General features: G+C 42.3%; 1 protein-coding gene across 1 annotated transcript; it reads left to right on the forward strand.

Moving 5' to 3' along the window:
• Nucleotides 1–19,752: 19,752 nt before the first annotated feature.
• LOC139767356 (uncharacterized) lies at nucleotides 19,753–20,743 on the forward strand. Its single transcript, XM_071696679.1, has 2 exons — nucleotides 19,753–19,827; nucleotides 20,023–20,743. Exons 1-2 carry the CDS (start codon nucleotides 19,825–19,827, stop codon nucleotides 20,527–20,529), a joined length of 510 nt encoding a protein of 169 aa, XP_071552780.1. The 5' UTR covers nucleotides 19,753–19,824; the 3' UTR covers nucleotides 20,530–20,743.
• The last annotated feature ends 1,521 nt before the right edge of the window (nucleotides 20,744–22,264 follow it).

The raw sequence follows: 22,264 nt of genomic DNA on the forward strand, positions 1-22,264 counted from the left end.
CATACCCATTTTTGCTTTCCGAGATAATGCTCTCGACTTCCACACATTCTTCAAGGCTCCCAGAATTTTCGCCCCCTCCCCCACCCTATGATCCACTTCCGTTTCCATGGTTCCATCCGCTGCCAGATCCACTCCCAGATATCTAAAACACTTCACTTCCTCCATTTTTTCTCCATTCAAACTCACCTCCCAATTGACTTGACCCTCAACCCTACTGTACCTAATAACCTTGCTCTTATTCACATTTACTCTTAACTTTCTTCTTTCACACACTTTACCAAACTCAGTCACCAGCTTCTGCAGTTTCTCACATGAATCAGCTACCAGCGCTGTATCATCAGCGAACAACAACTGACTCACTTCCCAAGCTCTCTCATCCAAAACACACTTCATACTTGCCCCTCTTTCCAAAACTCTTGCATTCACCTCCCTAACAACCCCATCCATAAACAATTTAAACAACCATGGAGACATCACACACCCCTGCCGCAAACCTACATTCACTGAGAACCAATCACTTTCCACTCTTCCTACACGTACACATGCCTTACATCCTCGATAAAAACTTTTCACTGCTTCTAACAACTTGCCTCCCACACCATATATTCTTAATACCTTCCACAGAGCATCTCTATCAACTCTATCATATGCCTTCTCCAGATCCATAAATACTACATACAAATCCATTTGCTTTTTTAAGTATTTCTCACACACATTCTTCAAAGCAAACACCTGATCCACACATCCTCTACCACTTCTGAAACCACACTGCTCTTCCCCAATCTGATGCTCTGTACATGCCTTCACCCTCTCAATCAATACCCTCCCACATAATTTACCAGGAATACTCAACAAACTTATACCTCTGTAATTTGAGCACTCACTCTTATCCCCTTTGCCTTTGTACAATGGCACTATGCACGCATTCCGCCAATCCTCAGGCACCTCACCATGAGTCATACATACATCAAATAACCTTACCAACCAGTCAACAATACAGTCACCCCCTTTTTTTAATAAATTCCACTGCAATACCATCCAAACCTGCTGCCTTGCCGGCTTTCATCTTCCGCAAAGCTTTTACTACCTCTTCTCTGTTTACCAAATCATTTTCCCTAACCATCTCACTTTGCACACCACCTCGACCAAAACACCCTATATCTGCCACTCTATCATCAAACACATTCAACAAACCTTCAAAATACTCACTCAATCTCCTTCTCACATCACCACTACTTGTTATCACCTCCCCATTTGCGCCCTTCACTGAAGTTCCCATTTGCTCCCTTGTCTTACGCACTTTATTTACCTCCTTCCAGAACATCTTTTCATTCTCCCTAAAATTTATTGATACTCTCACCCCAACTCTCATTTGCCCTTTTTTTCACCTCTTGCACCTTTCTCTTGACCTCCTGTCTTTCTTTTATACATCTCCCACTCAATTGCATTTTTTCCCTGCAAAAATCGTCCAAATATATATATATATATATATGTATATGTATATATATATATGTGTGTATATATATATATGTGTGTATATATATATATATATATATATATATATATATATATATATATATATATATATATATATATATATATATATATATATATATATATATATGTGAGGAAGTACCAGGAGAGACTGAGCACAGAATGGAAAAAGGTGAGAACAAAGGAGGTAAGGGGAGTGGTGGAAGAATGGGATGTATTTAGGGAAGCAGTGATGGCTTGCGCAAAAGTTGCTTGTGGCATAAGAAGCGTGGGAGGTGGGTTGATTAGAAAAGGTGTGAGTGGTGGGATGAACAAGTAAGATTATTAGTGAAAGAGAAGAGAGAGGCATTTGGACGATTTTTGCAGGGAAAGAATGCAAATGAGTAGGAGAGGTATAAAAGAAAGAGACAGGAGGTCAAGAGAAAGGTGCAAGAGGTGAAAAAGAGGGCAAATGAGAGTTGGGGTGAGAGAGTATCATTAAATTTTAGGGAGAATAAAAAGATGTTTTGGAAGGAGGTAAATAAAGTGCGGAAGACAAGGGAGCAAATGGGAACTTCAGTGAAGGGGGCTAATGGGGAGGTGATAACAAGTATTGGTGATGTGAGATGGAGATGGAGTGAGTATTTTGAAGGTTTGTTCAATGTGTTTGATGATAGAGTGGCAGATATAGGGTGTTTTGGTCGAGGTGGTGTGCAAAGTGAGAGGGTTAGGGAAAATGATTTGGTAAATAGAGGAGAGGTAGTAAAAGCTTTGCGGAAGATGAAAGCTGGCAAGGCAGCAGGTTTGGATGGTATTGCAGTGGAATATATTAAAAAGGGGGATGACTGTATTGTTGACTGGTTGGTAAGGTTATTTAATGTATGTATGATTCATGGTGAGGTGCCTGAGGATTGGCGAAATGCTTGCATAGTCCCATTGTACAAAGGCAAATGGGATAAGAGTGAGTGCTCAAATTACAGAGGTATAAGTTTGTTGAGTATTCCTGGTAAATTATATGGGAGGGTATTGATTGAGAGGGTGAAGGCATGTACAGAGCGTCAGATTGGGGAAGAGCAGTGTGGTTTCAGAAGTGGTAGAGGATGTGTGGATCAGGTGTTTGCTTTGAAGAATGTGTGTGAGAAATACTTAGAAAAACAAATGGATTTCTATGTAGCATTTATGGATCTGGAGAAGGCATATGATAGAGTTGATAGAGATGCTCTGTGGAAGGTTTTAAGAATATATGGTGTGGGAGGCAAGTTGTTAGAAGCAGTGAAAAGTTTTTATCGAGGATGTAAGGCATGTGTACGTGTAGGAAAAGAGGAAAGTGATTGGTTCTCAGTGAATGTAGGTTTGCGGCAGGGGTGTGTGATGTCTACATGGTTGTTTAATTTGTTTATGGATCGGGTTGTTTGGGAGGTGAATGCAAGAGTTTTCGAAAGAGGGGCAAGTATGCAGTCTGTTGTGGATGAGAGAGCTTGGGAAGTGAATAAGTTGTTGTTCGCTGATGATACAGCGCTGGTGGCTGATTCATGTAAGAAACTGCAGAAGCTGGTGACGGAGTTTGGTAAAGTGTGTGAAAGAAGAAAGTTAAGAGTTAATGTGAATAAGAACAAGGTTATTAGGTACAGTAGGGTTGAGGGTCAAGTCAACTGGGAGGTAAGTTTGAATGGAGAACAACTGGAGGAAGTAAAGTGTTTTAGATTTCTTGGAGTGGATCTGGCAGCGGATGGAACCATGAAAGCGGAAGTGAATCATAGGGTGGGGGAGGGGGCGAAAATTCTGGGAGCCTTGAAGAATGTTTGGAAGTCGAGAGCATTATCTCGGAAGGCAAAAATGGGTATGTTTGAAGGAATAGTGGTTCCAACAATGTTGTATGGTTGCGAGGCGTGGGCTATGGATAGAGTTGTGCGCAGGAGGATGGATGTGCTGGAAATGAGATGTTTGAGGACAATATGTGGTGTGAGGTGGTTTGATCGAGTAAGTAATATAAGGGTAAGAGAGATGTGTGGAAATAAAAAGAGCTAGGTTGAGAGAGCAGAATAGGGTATTTTGAAATGGTTTAGTCACATGGAGAGAATGAGTGAGGAAAGATTGACCAAGAGGATATATGTGTCAGAGGTGCAGGGAACGAGAAGTGGGAGACCAAATTGGAGGTGGAAAGATGGAGTGAAAAAGATTTTGAGTGATCGGGGCCTAAACATGCAGAAGGGTGAAAGGCGTGCAAGGAATAGAGTGAATTGGAACGATGTGGTATACCGGGGTCGACGTGCTGTCAATGGAGTGAACCAGGGCATGTGAAGCGTCTGGGGTAAACCATGGAAAGTTGTGTGGGGCCTGGATGTGGAAAGGGAGCTGTGGTTTCGGTGCATTATTACATGACAGCTAGAGAATGAGTGTGAACGAATGGGGCCTTTCTTTTCCTTTCCTAGCGCTACCTAGCACACATGAGGGTGGGGAGGGGGTTGTTATTCCATGTGTGGCGCGGTGGCGATGGGAACGAATAAAGGCAGACAGTATGAATCATGTACATGTGTATATATGTATATGTCTGTGTTTGTATATATATATGTGTACGTTGAGATGTATAGGTATGTAAATTTATGGGTGTGGACGTGTATGTATATACATGTGTATGTGGGCGGGTTAGGCCATTCTTTCGTTTGTTTCCTTGCGCTACCTCGCTAACGCGGGAGACAGCGAAAAAAAAAGAATATATATATATATATATATATATATATATATATATATATATATATATATATATATATATATATATATAAATGCTATATACAAATCCATTTGCTTTTCTAAGTATTTCTCACATACATTCCTCCAAGCAAACACCTGATCCACACATCCTCTACCACTTCTGAAACCACACTGCTCTTCCCCAATCTGATGCTCTGTACATGCCTTCACCCTCTCAATCAATACCCTCCCATATAATTTACCAGGAATACTCAACAAACTTATACCTCTGTAATTTGAGCACTCACTCTTATCCCTTTTGCCTTTGTACAATGGCACTATGCACGCATTCCACCAATCCTCAGGCACCTCACCATGAATAATACATGCATTAAATAACCTTACCAACCAGTCAACAATACAGTCACCCCTTTTTTAATAAATTTTAAGCAAATGGATTTGTATGTAGCATTTTTGGATCTAGAGAAGGCATATGATAGAGTTGATAGAGATGCTCTGTAGAAGGTTCTAAGAATATATGGTGTGGGAGGCAAGCTGTCAGAAGCAGTGAAAAGTTTTTATCGAGAATGTAAGGCATGTGTACGTGTAGGAAGAGAGGAAAGTGATTGGTTCTAAGTGAATGTAGGTTTGCGGCAGGGGTGTGTGATGTCTCCATGGTTGTTTAATTTGTTTATGGATGGGGGTTGTTAGGGAGGTGAATGCAAGAGTTTTGGAAAGAGGGGCAAGGATGAAGTCTGTTGGGGATGAGAGAGCTTGGGAAGTGAGTCAGTTGTTGTTCGCTGATGGTACAGCGCTGGTGGCTTATTCGTGTAAGAAACTGCAGAAGCTGGTAAATGAGTTTGGTAAAGTGTGTGAAAGAAGAAAGTTAAGAGTAAATGTGAATAAGAACAAGGTTATTAGGTACAGTAGTGTTGAGGGTCAAGTCAATTGAGAGGTAAATTTGAATGGAGAGAAGCTGGAGGAAGCAAAGTGTTTTAGATATCTGGGAGTGGATCTGGCAGCGGATGGAACCATGGAAGCGGAAGTGAATCATAGGGTGGGGGAGTGGGCGAAAATCCTGGGAGCCTTGAAGAATGTTTAGAAGTCGAAAACATTATCTAGGAAAGCAAAAATGGGTATGTTTAAAGGAATAGTGGTTCCAACAATGTTGTATGGTTGCGAGGCGTGGGCTATGGATAGAGTTGTGCGCAGGAGGGTGGATGTGCTGGAAATGAGATGTTTGAAGACAATATGTGGTGTGAGGTGGTTTGATCGAGTAAGTAATGTAAGGGTAAGAGAGATGTGTGGAAGTAAAAAGAGCGTGGTTGAGAGAGCAGAAGAGGGTGTTTTGAAATGGTTTGGGCTCATGGAGATAATGAGTGAGGAAAGATTGTCCAAGAGGGTATATATGTCGGAAGTGGAGGGAACGAGGAGAAGTGGGAGACCAAATTGGAGGTGGAAAGATGGAGTGAAAAAGATTTTGAGTGATCGGGGCTTGAACATGCTGGAGGGTGAACGGCGGGCAAGGAATAGAGTGAATTGGATCGATGTGGTATACCGGGGTAGACGTGCTGTCAATGGATTGAATCAGGGCATGTGAAGCGTCTGGGGTAAACCATGGAAAGTTGCGTGGGGCCTGGATGTGGAAAGGGAGCTGTGGTTTCGGGCATTATTGCATGACAGCTAGAGACTGAGTGTGAACGAATGGGGCCTTTGTTGTCTTTTCCTAGCGCTACCTCGCACACATGAGGGGGGAGGGGGATGCTATTCCATGTGTGACGAGGTGGCGATGGGAATGAATAGGGGCAGACAGTGTGAATTGTGTGCATGTGTATATATGTATATGTCTGTGTGTGTATATATATGTGTACATTGAGATGTATAGGTATGTATATTTGCGTGTGTGGACGTGTATGTATATACATGTGTATGAGGGTGGGTTGGGCCATTTCTCTCGTCTGTTTCCTTGCGCTACCTCGCAAACGCGGGAGACAGCGACAAAGCAAAACACTCCAATAACGCCAGAGAGCGTTATTGGATTACGTGTTAATTGAGAGACTTTTGGATGTTAATGTGCTGAGAGGTGCAACTGGATGGATGTCTGATCATAATCTTGTGGAGGCTAAGGTGAAGATTTGTATGGGTTTTCAGAAAAGAAGAGTGAATGTTGGTGTGAAGAGGGTGGTGAGAGTAAGTGAGCTTGGGAAGGAGACTTGTGTGAGGAAGTACCACGAGAGACTGAGTACATAATGGAAAAAGGTGAGAACAATGGAAGTAAGGGGAGTGGGGGACGAATGGGATGTATTTAGGGAATCAGTGATGGATTGCGCAAAAGATGCTTGTGGCATGAGAAGCGTGGGAGGTGGGTTGATTAGAAAGGGTAGTGAGTGGTGGGATGAAGAAGTAAGATTATTAGTGAAAGAGAAGAGAGAGGCATTTGGACGATTTTTGCAGGGAAAAAATGCAATTGAGTGGGAGATGTATAAAAGAAAGAGACAGGAGGTCAAGAGAAAGGTGCAAGAGGTGAAAAAGAGGGCAAATGAGAGTTGGGGTGAGAGAGTATCATTAAATTTTAGGGAGGATAAAAAGATGTTCTGGAAGGAGGTAAATAAAGTGCGTAAGACAAGGGAGCAAATGGGAACTTCAGTGAAAGGCGCAAATGGGGAGGTGATAACAAGTAGTGGTGATGTGAGAAGGAGATGGAGTGAGTATTTTGAAGGTTTGTTGAATGTGTTTGATGATAGAGTGGCAGATATAGGGTGTTTTGGTCGAGGTGGTGTGCAAAGTGAGAGGGTTAGGGAAAATGATTTGGTAAACAGAGAAGAGGTAGTAAAAGCTTTGCGGAAGATGAAAGCCGGCAAGGCAGCAGGTTTGGATGGTATTGCAGCGGAATTTATTAAAAAAGGGGGTGACTGTATTGTTGACTGGTTGGTAAGGTTATTCAATGTATGTATGACTCATGGTGAGGTGCCTGAGGATTGGCGTAATGTGTGCATAATGCCATTATATAAAGGCAAAGGGGATAAGAGTGAGTGCTCAAATTACAGAGGTATAAGTCTGTTGAGTATTCCTGGTAAATCATATGGGAGGGTATTGATTGAGAGGGTGAAGGCATGTACAGAGCATCAGATTGGGGAAGAGCAGTGTGGTTTCAGAAGTGGTAGAGGATGTGTGGATCAGGTGTTTGCTTTGAAGAATGTATGTGAAAAATACTTAGAAAAGCAAATGGATTTGTATGTAGCATTTATGGATCTGGAGAAGGCGTATGATAGAGTTGATAGAGATGCTCTGTGGAAGGTATTAAGAATATATGGTGTGGGAGGCAAGTTGTTAGAAGCAGTGAAAAGTTTTTATCGAGGATGTAAGGCATGTGTACGTGTAGGAAGAGAGGAAAGTGATTGGTTCTCAGTGAATGTATGTTTGCGGCAGGGGTGTGTGATGTCTCCATGGTTGTTTAATTTGTTTATGGATGGGGTTGTTAGGGAAGTAAATGCAAGAGTTTTGGAAAGAGGGGCAAGTATGAAGTGTGTTTTGGATGAGAGAGCTTGGGAAGTGAGTCAGTTGTTGTTCGCTGATGATACAGCGCTGGTGGCTGATTCATGTGAGAAACTGCAGAAGCTGGTGACTGAGTTTGGTAAAGTGTGTGAAAGAAGAAAGTTAAGAGTAAATGTGAATAAGAGCAAGGTTATTAGCTTCAGTAGGGTTGAGGGTCAGATCAATTGGGAGGTAAGTTTGAATGGAGAAAAACTGGAGGAAGTAAAGGGTTTTAGATATCTGGGAGTGGATCTGGCAGCGGATGGAACCATGGAAGCGGAAGTAAATCATAGGGCGGGGGAGGGGGCGAAAATCCTGGGAGCCTTGAAGAATGTGTGGAAGTCGAGAACATTATCTCGGAAAGCAAAAATGGGTATGTTTGAAGGAATAGTGGTTCCAACAATGTTGTATGGTTGCGAGGCGTGGGCTATGGATAGAGTTGTGCGCAGGAGGGTGGATGTGCTGGAAATGAGATGTTTGAGGACTATGTGTGGTGTGAGGTGGTTTGATCGAGTAAGTAATGTAAGGGTAAGAGAGATGTGTGGAAATAAAAAGAGCGTGGTTGAGAGAGCAGAAGAGGGTGTTTTGAAATGGTTTGGGCACATGGAGAGAATGAGTGAGGAAAGATTGACCAAGAGGATATAGGTGTCGGAGGTGGAGGGAACGAGAAGTGGGAGACCAAATTGGAGGTGGAAAGATGGAGTGAAAAAGATTTTGTGTGATCGGGGCCTAAACATGCAGGAGGGTGAAAGGCGGGCAAGGAATAGAGTGAATTGGATCGATGTGGTATACCGGGGTTGACGTGCTGTCAGTGGATTGAATCAGGGAATGTGAAGCGTCTGGTGTAAACCATGGAAAGTTTTGTGAGGCCTGGATGTGGAAAGGGAGTTGTGGTTTCGGGCATTATTGCATGACAGCTAGAGACTGAGTGTGAACGAATGGGGCCTTTGTTGTCTTTTCCTAGTGCTACCTCGCACACATGAGGGGGGAGGGGGATGGTATTCCATGTGTGGCGAGGTGGCGATGGGAATGAATAGGGGCAGACAGTTTGAATTGTGTTCATGGGTATATATGTATGTGTCTGTGTGTGTATATATATGAGTACATTGAGATGTATAGGTATGTATATTTGCGTGTGTGGACGTGTATGTATATACATTGTGTATGGGGGTGGGTTGGGCCATTCTTTCGTTTGTTTCCTTGCGCTACCTCGCTAACGCGGGAGACAGCGAAAAAAAAAAAATATATATATATATTATATATATATATATATATATATATATATATATATATATATATATATATATATATAAATGCTATATACAAATCCATTTGCTTTTCTAAGTATTTCTCACATACATTCCTCCAAGCAAACACCTGATCCACACATCCTCTACCACTTCTGAACCACACTGCTCTTCCCCAATCTGATGCTCTGTACATGCCTTCACCCTCTCAATCAATACCCTCCCATATAATTTACCAGGAATACTCAACAAACTTATACCTCTGTAATTTGAGCACTCACTCTTATCCCTTTTGCCTTTGTACAATGGCACTATGCACGCATTCCACCATCCTCAGGCACCTCACCATGAATAATACATGCATTAAATAACCTTACCCAAACCCGTCAACAATACAGTCACCCCTTTTTTAATAAATTTTAAGCAAATGGATTTGTATGTAGCATTTTTGGATCTAGAGAAGGCATATGATAGAGTTGATAGAGATGCTCTGTAGAAGGTTCTAAGAATATATGGTGTGGGAGGCAAGCTGTCAGAAGCAGTGAAAAGTTTTTATCGAGAATGTAAGGCATGTGTACGTGTAGGAAGAGAGGAAAGTGATTGGTTCTAAGTGAATGTAGGTTTGCGGCAGGGGTGTGTGATGTCTCCATGGTTGTTTAATTTGTTTATGGATGGGGGTTGTTAGGGAGGTGAATGCAAGAGTTTTGGAAAGAGGGGCAAGGATGAAGTCTGTTGGGGATGAGAGAGCTTGGGAAGTGAGTCAGTTGTTGTTCGCTGATGGTACAGCGCTGGTGGCTTATTCGTGTAAGAAACTGCAGAAGCTGGTAAATGAGTTTGGTAAAGTGTGTGAAAGAAGAAAGTTAAGAGTAAATGTGAATAAGAACAAGGTTATTAGGTACAGTAGTGTTGAGGGTCAAGTCAATTGAGAGGTAAATTTGAATGGAGAGAAGCTGGAGGAAGCAAAGTGTTTTAGATATCTGGGAGTGGATCTGGCAGCGGATGGAACCATGGAAGCGGAAGTGAATCATAGGGTGGGGGAGTGGGCGAAAATCCTGGGAGCCTTGAAGAATGTTTAGAAGTCGAAAACATTATCTAGGAAAGCAAAAATGGGTATGTTTAAAGGAATAGTGGTTCCAACAATGTTGTATGGTTGCGAGGCGTGGGCTATGGATAGAGTTGTGCGCAGGAGGGTGGATGTGCTGGAAATGAGATGTTTGAAGACAATATGTGGTGTGAGGTGGTTTGATCGAGTAAGTAATGTAAGGGTAAGAGAGATGTGTGGAAGTAAAAAGAGCGTGGTTGAGAGAGCAGAAGAGGGTGTTTTGAAATGGTTTGGGCTCATGGAGATAATGAGTGAGGAAAGATTGTCCAAGAGGGTATATATGTCGGAAGTGGAGGGAACGAGGAGAAGTGGGAGACCAAATTGGAGGTGGAAAGATGGAGTGAAAAAGATTTTGAGTGATCGGGGCTTGAACATGCTGGAGGGTGAACGGCGGGCAAGGAATAGAGTGAATTGGATCGATGTGGTATACCGGGGTAGACGTGCTGTCAATGGATTGAATCAGGGCATGTGAAGCGTCTGGGGTAAACCATGGAAAGTTGCGTGGGGCCTGGATGTGGAAAGGGAGCTGTGGTTTCGGGCATTATTGCATGACAGCTAGAGACTGAGTGTGAACGAATGGGGCCTTTGTTGTCTTTTCCTAGCGCTACCTCGCACACATGAGGGGGGAGGGGGATGCTATTCCATGTGTGACGAGGTGGCGATGGGAATGAATAGGGGCAGACAGTGTGAATTGTGTGCATGTGTATATATGTATATGTCTGTGTGTGTATATATATGTGTACATTGAGATGTATAGGTATGTATATTTGCGTGTGTGGACGTGTATGTATATACATGTGTATGAGGGTGGGTTGGGCCATTTCTCTCGTCTGTTTCCTTGCGCTACCTCGCAAACGCGGGAGACAGCGACAAAGCAAAACACTCCAATAACGCCAGAGAGCGTTATTGGATTACGTGTTAATTGAGAGACTTTTGGATGTTAATGTGCTGAGAGGTGCAACTGGATGGATGTCTGATCATAATCTTGTGGAGGCTAAGGTGAAGATTTGTATGGGTTTTCAGAAAAGAAGAGTGAATGTTGGTGTGAAGAGGGTGGTGAGAGTAAGTGAGCTTGGGAAGGAGACTTGTGTGAGGAAGTACCACGAGAGACTGAGTACATAATGGAAAAAGGTGAGAACAATGGAAGTAAGGGGAGTGGGGGACGAATGGGATGTATTTAGGGAATCAGTGATGGATTGCGCAAAAGATGCTTGTGGCATGAGAAGCGTGGGAGGTGGGTTGATTAGAAAGGGTAGTGAGTGGTGGGATGAAGAAGTAAGATTATTAGTGAAAGAGAAGAGAGAGGCATTTGGACGATTTTTGCAGGGAAAAAATGCAATTGAGTGGGAGATGTATAAAAGAAAGAGACAGGAGGTCAAGAGAAAGGTGCAAGAGGTGAAAAAGAGGGCAAATGAGAGTTGGGGTGAGAGAGTATCATTAAATTTTAGGGAGGATAAAAAGATGTTCTGGAAGGAGGTAAATAAAGTGCGTAAGACAAGGGAGCAAATGGGAACTTCAGTGAAAGGCGCAAATGGGGAGGTGATAACAAGTAGTGGTGATGTGAGAAGGAGATGGAGTGAGTATTTTGAAGGTTTGTTGAATGTGTTTGATGATAGAGTGGCAGATATAGGGTGTTTTGGTCGAGGTGGTGTGCAAAGTGAGAGGGTTAGGGAAAATGATTTGGTAAACAGAGAAGAGGTAGTAAAAGCTTTGCGGAAGATGAAAGCCGGCAAGGCAGCAGGTTTGGATGGTATTGCAGCGGAATTTATTAAAAAAGGGGGTGACTGTATTGTTGACTGGTTGGTAAGGTTATTCAATGTATGTATGACTCATGGTGAGGTGCCTGAGGATTGGCGTAATGTGTGCATAATGCCATTATATAAAGGCAAAGGGGATAAGAGTGAGTGCTCAAATTACAGAGGTATAAGTCTGTTGAGTATTCCTGGTAAATCATATGGGAGGGTATTGATTGAGAGGGTGAAGGCATGTACAGAGCATCAGATTGGGGAAGAGCAGTGTGGTTTCAGAAGTGGTAGAGGATGTGTGGATCAGGTGTTTGCTTTGAAGAATGTATGTGAAAAATACTTAGAAAAGCAAATGGATTTGTATGTAGCATTTATGGATCTGGAGAAGGCGTATGATAGAGTTGATAGAGATGCTCTGTGGAAGGTATTAAGAATATATGGTGTGGGAGGCAAGTTGTTAGAAGCAGTGAAAAGTTTTTATCGAGGATGTAAGGCATGTGTACGTGTAGGAAGAGAGGAAAGTGATTGGTTCTCAGTGAATGTATGTTTGCGGCAGGGGTGTGTGATGTCTCCATGGTTGTTTAATTTGTTTATGGATGGGGTTGTTAGGGAAGTAAATGCAAGAGTTTTGGAAAGAGGGGCAAGTATGAAGTGTGTTTTGGATGAGAGAGCTTGGGAAGTGAGTCAGTTGTTGTTCGCTGATGATACAGCGCTGGTGGCTGATTCATGTGAGAAACTGCAGAAGCTGGTGACTGAGTTTGGTAAAGTGTGTGAAAGAAGAAAGTTAAGAGTAAATGTGAATAAGAGCAAGGTTATTAGCTTCAGTAGGGTTGAGGGTCAGATCAATTGGGAGGTAAGTTTGAATGGAGAAAAACTGGAGGAAGTAAAGGGTTTTAGATATCTGGGAGTGGATCTGGCAGCGGATGGAACCATGGAAGCGGAAGTAAATCATAGGGCGGGGGAGGGGGCGAAAATCCTGGGAGCCTTGAAGAATGTGTGGAAGTCGAGAACATTATCTCGGAAAGCAAAAATGGGTATGTTTGAAGGAATAGTGGTTCCAACAATGTTGTATGGTTGCGAGGCGTGGGCTATGGATAGAGTTGTGCGCAGGAGGGTGGATGTGCTGGAAATGAGATGTTTGAGGACTATGTGTGGTGTGAGGTGGTTTGATCGAGTAAGTAATGTAAGGGTAAGAGAGATGTGTGGAAATAAAAAGAGCGTGGTTGAGAGAGCAGAAGAGGGTGTTTTGAAATGGTTTGGGCACATGGAGAGAATGAGTGAGGAAAGATTGACCAAGAGGATATAGGTGTCGGAGGTGGAGGGAACGAGAAGTGGGAGACCAAATTGGAGGTGGAAAGATGGAGTGAAAAAGATTTTGTGTGATCGGGGCCTAAACATGCAGGAGGGTGAAAGGCGGGCAAGGAATAGAGTGAATTGGATCGATGTGGTATACCGGGGTTGACGTGCTGTCAGTGGATTGAATCAGGGAATGTGAAGCGTCTGGTGTAAACCATGGAAAGTTTTGTGAGGCCTGGATGTGGAAAGGGAGTTGTGGTTTCGGGCATTATTGCATGACAGCTAGAGACTGAGTGTGAACGAATGGGGCCTTTGTTGTCTTTTCCTAGTGCTACCTCGCACACATGAGGGGGGAGGGGGATGGTATTCCATGTGTGGCGAGGTGGCGATGGGAATGAATAGGGGCAGACAGTTTGAATTGTGTTCATGGGTATATATGTATGTGTCTGTGTGTGTATATATATGCGTACATTGAGATGTATAGGTATGTATATTTGCGTGTGTGGACGTGTATGTATATACATTGTGTATGGGGGTGGGTTGGGCCATTTCTTTCGTCTGTTTCCTTGCGCTACCTCGCAAACGCGGGAGACAGCGACAAAGCAAAATAAATAAAATATAATAATATATATCTATACATATATATATATATATATATATATATATATATATATATATATATATATATATATATATATATATATATATATATATATTTCTTTCTTTCATACATATACATATATATATATATATATATATATATATATATATATATATATATTATATATATATATATATATATATATATATATATATATATATATATATATATATATATTTCTTTTTTCTTTTAAACTATTCGCCATTTCCCGCGTTAGCGAGGTAGCGCTAAGAACAGAGGACTGGGCCTTTTTTGGAATATCCTCACCTGGCCCCCCTCTGTTCCTTCTTTTGGAAAATTTAAAAAAAAAACGAGAGGGGAGGATTTCCAGCCCCCGGCTCCCTCCCCTTTTAGTCGCCTTCTACGACACGCAAGGAATACGTGGGAAGTATTCTTAATCCCCTATCCCCAGGGGGGAGAAAGAATACTTCCCACGTATTCCCTGCGTGTCGTAGAAGGCGACTAAAAGGGGAGGAAGCGGGGGGCTGGAAATCCTCCCCTCTCTTTTTTTTGTTTTTTTTTTAATTTTCCAAAAGAAGGAACAGAGAAGGGGGCCAGGGGAGGATATTCCCTCAGAGGCCCAGTCCTCTGTTCTTAACGCTACCTCGCTAGCGCGGGAAATGGCGAATAGTTTGAAAGATATATATATATATATATATATATATATATATATATATATATATATATAGAGACTTTTGGATGTTAATGTGCTGAGAGGTGCAACTGGAGGGATGTCTGATCATTATCTTGTGGAGGCTAAGGTGAAGATCTGTATGGGTTTTCAGAAAAGAAGAGTGAATGTTGGGGTGAAGAGGGTGGTGAGAGTAAGTGAGCTTGAGAAGGAGACCTGTGTGAGGAAGTACCAGGAGAGACTGAGTACAGAATGGAAAAAGGTGAGAACAATGGAAGCGGGGGGAGTGGGGGAGGAGTGGGATGTATTTAGGGAATCAGTGATGGATTGCACAAAAGATGCTTGTGGCATGAGAAGAGTGGGAGGTGGGTTGATTAGAAAGGGTAGTGAGTGGTGGGATGAAGAAGTAAGAGTATTAGTGAAAGAGAAGAGAGAGGCATTTGGACGATTTTTGCAGGGAAAAAATGCAATTGAGTGGGAGATGTATAAAAGAAAGAGACAGGAGGTCAAGAGAAAGGTGCAAGAGGTGAAAAAAAGGGCAAATGAGAGTTGGGGTGAGAGAGTATCATTAAATTTTAGGGAGAATAAAAAGGTGTTCTGGAAGGAGGTAAATAAAGTGCGTAAGACAAGGGAGCAAATGGGAACTTCAGTGAAGGGCGCAAATGGGGAGGTGATAACAAGTAATGGTGATGTGAGAAGGAGATGGAGTGAGTATTTTGAAGGTTTGTTGAATGTGTTTGATGATAGAGTGGCAGATATAGGGTGTTTTGGTCGAGGTGGTGTGCAAAGTGAGAGGGTTAGGGAAAATGATTTGGTAAACAGAGAAGAGGTAGTGAAAGCTTTGCGGAAGATGAAAGCCGGCAAGGCAGCAGGTTTGGATGGTATTGCAGTGGAATTTATTAAAAAAGGGGGTGACTGTATTGTTGACTGGTTGGTAAGGTTATTTAATGTATGTATGACTCATGGTGAGGTGCCTGAGGATTGGCGGAATGCGTGCATAGTGCCATTGTACAAAGGCAAAGGGGATAAGAGTGAATGCTCAAATTACAGAGGTATAAGTTTGTTGAGTATTCCTGGTAAATTATATGGGAGGGTATTGATTGAGAGGGTGAAGGCATGTACAGAGCATCAGATTGGGGAAGAGCAGTGTGGTTTCAGAAGTGGTAGAGGATGTGTGGATCAGGTGTTTGCTTTGAAGAATGTATGTGAGAAATACTTAGAAAAGCAAATGGATTTGTATGTAGCATTTATGGATCTGGAGAAGGCATATGATAGAGTTGATAGAGATGCTCTGTGGAAGGTATTAAGAATATATGGTGTGGGAGGAAAGTTGTTAGAAGCAGTGAAAAGTTTTTATCGAGGATGTAAGGCATGTGTACGTGTAGGAAGAGAGGAAAGTGATTGGTTCTCAGTGAATGTAGGTTTGCGGCAGGGGTGTGTGATGTCTCCATGGTTGTTTAATTTTGTTTATGGATGGGGTTGTTAGGGAGGTAAATGCAAGAGTTTTGGAAAGAGGGGCAAGTATGAAGTCTGTTGGGGATGAGAGAGCTTGGGAAGTGAGTCAGTTGTTGTTCGCTGATGATACAGCGCTGGTGGCTGATTCATGTGAGAAACTGCAGAAGCTGGTGACTGAGTTTGGTAAAGTGTGTGGAAGAAGAAAGTTAAGAGTAAATGTGAATAAGAGCAAGGTTATTAGGTACAGTAGGGTTGAGGGTCAAGTCAATTGGGAGGTGAGTTTGAATGGAGAAAAACTGGAGGAAGTGAAGTGTTTTAGATATCTGGGAGTGGATCTGGCAGCGGATGGAACCATGGAAGCGGAAGTGGATCATAGGTTGGGGGAGGGGGCGAAAATTCTGGGGGCCTTGAAGAATGTGTGGAAGTCGAGAACATTATCTCGGAAAGCAAAAATGGGTATGTTTGAAGGAATAGTGGTTCCAACAATGTTGTATGGTTGCGAGGCGTGGGCTATGGATAGAGTTGTGCGCAGGAGGATGGATGTGCTGGAAATGAGATGTTTGAGGACAATGTGTGGTGTGAGGTGGTTTGATCGAGTGAGTAACGTAAGGGTAAGAGAGATGTGTGGAAATAAAAAGAGCGTGGTTGAGAGAGCAGAAGAGGGTGTTTTGAAGTGGTTTGGGCACATGGAGAGAATGAGTGAGGAAAGATTGACCAAGAGGATATATGTGTCGGAGGTGGAGGGAACGAGGAGAAGAGGGAGACCAAATTGGAGGTGGAAAGATGGAGTGAAAAAGATTTTGTGTGATCGGGGCCTGAACATGCAAGAGGGTGAAAGGAGGGCAAGGAATAGAGTGAATTGGAGCGATGTGGTATACCGGGGTTGACGTGCTGTCAGTGGATTGAATCAAGGCATGTGAAGCGTCTGGGGTAAACCATGGAAAGCTGTGTAGGTATGTATATTTGCGTGTGTGGACATATGTATATACATGTGTATGGGGGGGTTGGGCCATTTCTTTCGTCTGTTTCCTTGCGCTACCTCGCAAACGCGGGAGACAGCGACAAAGTATAAAAAAAAAAAAAAAAAAATATATATGTGTGTGTGTGTGTGTGTGTGTGTGTCTCTGTGTGTCTCTGTGTGTATATATCCCTGGGGATAGGGGAGAAAGAATACTTCCCACGTATTCCCTGCGTGTCGTAGCAGGCGACTAAAAGGGGAGGGAGCGGGGGGCTGGAAATCCTCCCCTCTTGTTTGTTTTTTTAATTTTCCAAAAGAAGGAACAGAGAAGGGGGCCAGGGGAGGATATTCCCTCAGAGGCCCAATCCTCTGTTCTTAACGCTACCTTGCTAACGCGGGAAATGGCGAATAGTTTGAAAGAAAGAAAGATGTATAAACAGACGCAGAATGGCCCAACCACCTACATTCACACACAAACACACACACACACGCACACACACACACACACACACCACACAAGTATAGTGCAATGAACGCGCATTTCCACAGAGCCTATAACGCACTCCAAAAGCAACGATTCAAAGCCCATACCATTCGTATGCCAGATGGGCACTCCAATTGCTCAGATCTGGTACCCATGATAGAAAAAAATGACTTTCTGTTATGATTAATTATCAAATATCCTTCGTCTTACTTCCTTGAGCAGCGGGCTCTCGATCAGTTGTTTCATGTCAGGCTCACATAATCCAGTACTCAGGAGTTTCACCGAACTGACTTTCACATGCGAAGGTATATGAACGCGAATATAATGCCAATGAACGCACACATCCATAGGACACACAATGTCGTCCAACAGCACGGATTCGAATTCCTTGCCATTTGTGTGGAAGATGAGGATGCTAACTAATCAAGATGCATCAGAGCCGAGTGGTTAGCGTACCCGTTTACCACACAAATGCTTCGGAGATCGAAACTGCTGTTGGAGGGCATATTGTGATATATATATATATATATATATATATATATATATATATATATATATATATATATATATATATATATATATATATATATGTTAGAAAGAATCACAATTTTGCGCGCGATCAAGATGTTCCTATGAGTCCAGTTGATGACCTTTTAGAATATTTGTTTGATGTCTTGAATGATATTCATTTACCTGTTTCAAAGTCTGTTTTCATTGAACTGATAAAATTGTGTATAAAAGACTGTGTATTTCAATTCAATGGAGATTATCATGCTCAAAAATTTGGTATGGCAATGGGTAACCCTCTTTCACCTGTACTAAGTAATCTTTATATGGAACTTTTTGAAACAAAATTACTAAAGCATATCTTACCTTCTAATGCAATTTGGTTTAGGAATGTTGATGATGTTATTTGTGTTTGGCCAACAAATGAAAATGTACAAATATTTCTCCCCTTACTTAACAATTTAGTACCTTCCATCAAATTTACTGTAGAAAATCAAAATAACGGTATGTTACCATCTATAGATTGCATGATCCATAGGCAAGGAAACAAGTTTAAGTGTAGCATATACAGAAAACCTAACAATATATGCTCGTTTATCCATCATTACTCATCTCAACATGACAGAGTTAAACTATCATCATTTCAATCTATGTTCCTTAGGGCATTACGTATTTGCAGTCCAGAGTTTATTGATAATGAGTTTGAGAAGATATACTCTATTGGATCTAAGTTAAAGTACCTTTGATCTTTCATTAATAAATCCCTTAAGTAAGCAAAGAAATCATTTTATAGAGTTGAGCCCAAACCTCCCATTGACACCAAGAATCTTTTAGTTCTCCCTTTTAATAATAATTTTACTTTGCTTCCCATGTTGCTTAAATCCTTTTATGGAAATGTTGCCTTCAGCAACATGATGCTATAAAGAATATCTTAATCAGGAATTCACCAGAAAATTCTCCTGGGTGCATTTATAAAGTGCCATGTAGAAATTGTGATAAGTCTTATATTGGGCAGACTGGTAAGGATGTTTCTGTTAGACTTAAGCAACATAAATATAGTATAAGAACGGGACAAGAATCAAATGCCTTGTTTAATCACGTTAAAAACTATGATCATTGTACTGACTGGAGTAATGCCATCTCAGTTACTCTATTACCACGAGAAATATCATTGAATCTTCTGTTATTAAATACACAAAGATTTATAATCTTAATATTAGTGATGGTCTATACAAATTAGATAACTTTATTCTTTAGAGAATTTGTAAAATGATGTTTATTAACGCTCGTTATCTGTCTTGGACATTCGCATGTTTACCAAATGGCGTCCTAGCTTCGTCTCTTCAATGTATATCAACTGACTTATATTTCTCTCTTGTGTCTCCCCTGATGATGTGATTATATATATATATATATATATATATATATATATATATATATATATATATATATATATATATATATATATATATATATATATATATATATATATATTACAAGGATGAGATTACCATTCTTCTGTCATTTGATTTTTCTACTTCATGAGGTGTCTTCTATTAGGCAAAATATTATTTGAGTATGAAATATACTGACACAAGAGAACATTTGCGAGGCCAGATTACCTCGTAGTGGACCATGGGGTCTCTGTGGTTTATGTGCCTATGCAACTCTATGTAACTCACACTTTTATCTATGCATTCAAACGCGTTGGGAAAATGTATGTAATTGTATGATAACTTGGTAACTCTGTTTACATTCCTAAATATAGTAACTAATAGACTAATATACTGATATACTCATTTCATCCAAATAGCTAGGTGTTCCATACCTGTACTGGCAATGCAAATGCCCATACAAAATGAAGGAACCTTCAGTTGCAGAGGAATATGGATGTGGCAAAACACTATGACGTCATGGATGACATGTTCCTGGAGGCTCCGCCCAACAACTGGTATTCCCTTCCGACGGCTTACGGTGCGTCAGGTATATAAACTCTGCCCAGCTGCACCTGCCTCACAGTACACTCCAGACCCTCCCAAGATGGTAAGCTAGGCTACATCAGATCTTAATATCCCAGATTTCTTCAAACAATTGTTCTTACTGTGTTTTGTAACAAAGTTCACTGGAGTTCCAAACAAAATATCCGATAATGAAGAACCTTTATATATATCCGGCGCAACTATAAGTATCTATGTAATTCAACAAACGATCTTCAGTCACGGTTCTCATGTATTTCAGGCAGCAAGTGGTAACTGTGTGGTGGTGGCGCTACTGGTGGCCTTCCTGGCCGCCGCCACACTCGCCGACAGCCCCAGGCGTGGCTCTCACAGGGGCAGACCTGGTGGTCGTCGTGGGCTAGCATTGGGCGCCCTTGGTAGTATCGGTGCTGGACTGGGTATCAACCTTGGCTTGGGTCTGGGTCATGGCAATGGTCATGGTGGTGGTTTGGGTCATGACCATGACTATGATTATGGATCAGGCTCGAGCAGTGGCAGCTGCCGCTACTGGTGCAGGACTCCCACACGTCAATATTACTGCTGTGAGGGCGGTGATGAACCCTCGTCCCATCCTACAGTCAAGCCCGGCCGGTGCCCGCCCGTCCGTCCCCAGTGTCCCCGAGTCGGTGTTTCCTTCCGTCCCCCTACAACCTGCAGCCACGACTCCAAGTGTCCCGGCTCTGAGAAGTGCTGTTACGACACCTGTCTCGGACACCACACCTGCAAGCCACCCACAGGCTACTATTAGCTGGCCATATTTCTCTCACAGCCTCCACCAACGACTCCAAGTGCTCCGGCGCTGATGACAGGTGTTCTTGTAGCGACCATTTTCACAAATACATCAAGTCATGAAGTTAACTAATTCATCCGGTATCATGAATCATATGATTACATTTTAGGAAACCATAAAAGTATCTAATGTAAATTGTGTATAGAATATAGAATAAATGAATCATAAAGAATGTTCTATGCTTTATACCCTGCCTGAGGCACAAAGTGCACATGAGAACCTTACGTCAGCAACACATGGACACATGTGGCAAGATTTATGAAGTTGCTGATGGTGAGGGTGGACACGTGCCTCTTGTTGCCACGTCTTCGTACTACATGTTGTAAGTGTTACCCCCAGTACGGCACCAGGAGTCACCAGTTGCCTGCTGTCACGACGGACTCCTGACTGTATGACTGACGACCCTGAAGGAAAAGGTCCACTGTCTTCTCCGGCCAGCGGTTAAGTCGAAGGCTCTGATAATGGACACCTTTTTCTTCCATGACACTGGGGGTCTGGCCAAGACCTTTTGGTATTCTATAATCATTTTGCGTAGGATGAGCATAAGATATACAGTAGTGTAACCGCTGTTAGCTTAAAAAATCGGTCAAACCCCTCACAAGATAAGCAGAAATACAGCGTATGAAATCTGTGTACAACACATAACAATACTTGCCTGCAGATACTATTGCAATATTTAGAATTCCTCTTTGCCTGGAACTTGACTACTGTTAGCGCTCTTGTGCTGGGGTAGCCAGGCTGTTCCTGCACAGCAGGTAAACTCACCGTGAAAGGAACTGGGACTTTTGCACTTGAAACAAAGATATATCAGCCATATGCGGGAGTATCTTATCTGAGGTTTCCACTGGCTATCTCGTCCGGGCACCACTGCACTATCTCAGTTGAGTCGGGTCAGTGGAAGGCCGGACCCTTCGTTCTACCTGAACATCAAAACTGTCCAGTCAGAAGCCAGAACTCAGAAATCTGTGAAGGAGACACTGGACGACAGAATGAGGTTGAAGAATACGATCATGAATGATGGGCCAGGTTGCCTTGATTTTGATCCTTCAGCACCGCCAAATGTTTTCGCTGTTGATTATTGAGGACGCTGAGGACATTATACATTGCAGGCTGTAGACACATACCACCCAGGGAATTACTAATGTCCTGAAGTGATACCTGAAGCATTCTAACACCTCACCTTCCCGTGTCAGAAGGTTGTTATTGTTTGTTGGCTGTTACTGCAATCGACCTATGAGGAAGGTCATTAGGCCTGCAACCCTATTTGATATGTGATTGAAATCATCCCTAAATACTTATTCTAAAAAAACAAAGAAGAGAAAAAGTAGAAAAAATAGGAAAAGTATAATTCTGGTATTATAATAAAGATAAATCATAGTTAGAAAAGTATTTATGGAAAGAAAAGATTTTGTGGATATTGAACCAACGTGACGGCAAACACCGCCCAGTCGGCACAGCAACCACAGTTGCAGTTCACCCAAGAGTGGGAAGAGATAAGACAGACTAGTGATAGTCCTCCACCACGTCATGCACATAGAATAATTCATTCGGAGGACCGCCGGCTCAGTCCCATGGCTCAGCTTCTCCGGAGGATAATCCCCCTCTCATCAAGGCCGACAATGTAATGAGTAGACATGTCCACCCACCATGCGACCGGCCCAAGTAGGAGGAACCTCACACCGAAGCCAACCCC

This window comes from Panulirus ornatus, chromosome 59 (genome assembly GCF_036320965.1).
Source record: "Panulirus ornatus isolate Po-2019 chromosome 59, ASM3632096v1, whole genome shotgun sequence".
Taxonomy (NCBI): Eukaryota; Metazoa; Arthropoda; class Malacostraca; order Decapoda; family Palinuridae; genus Panulirus; species Panulirus ornatus.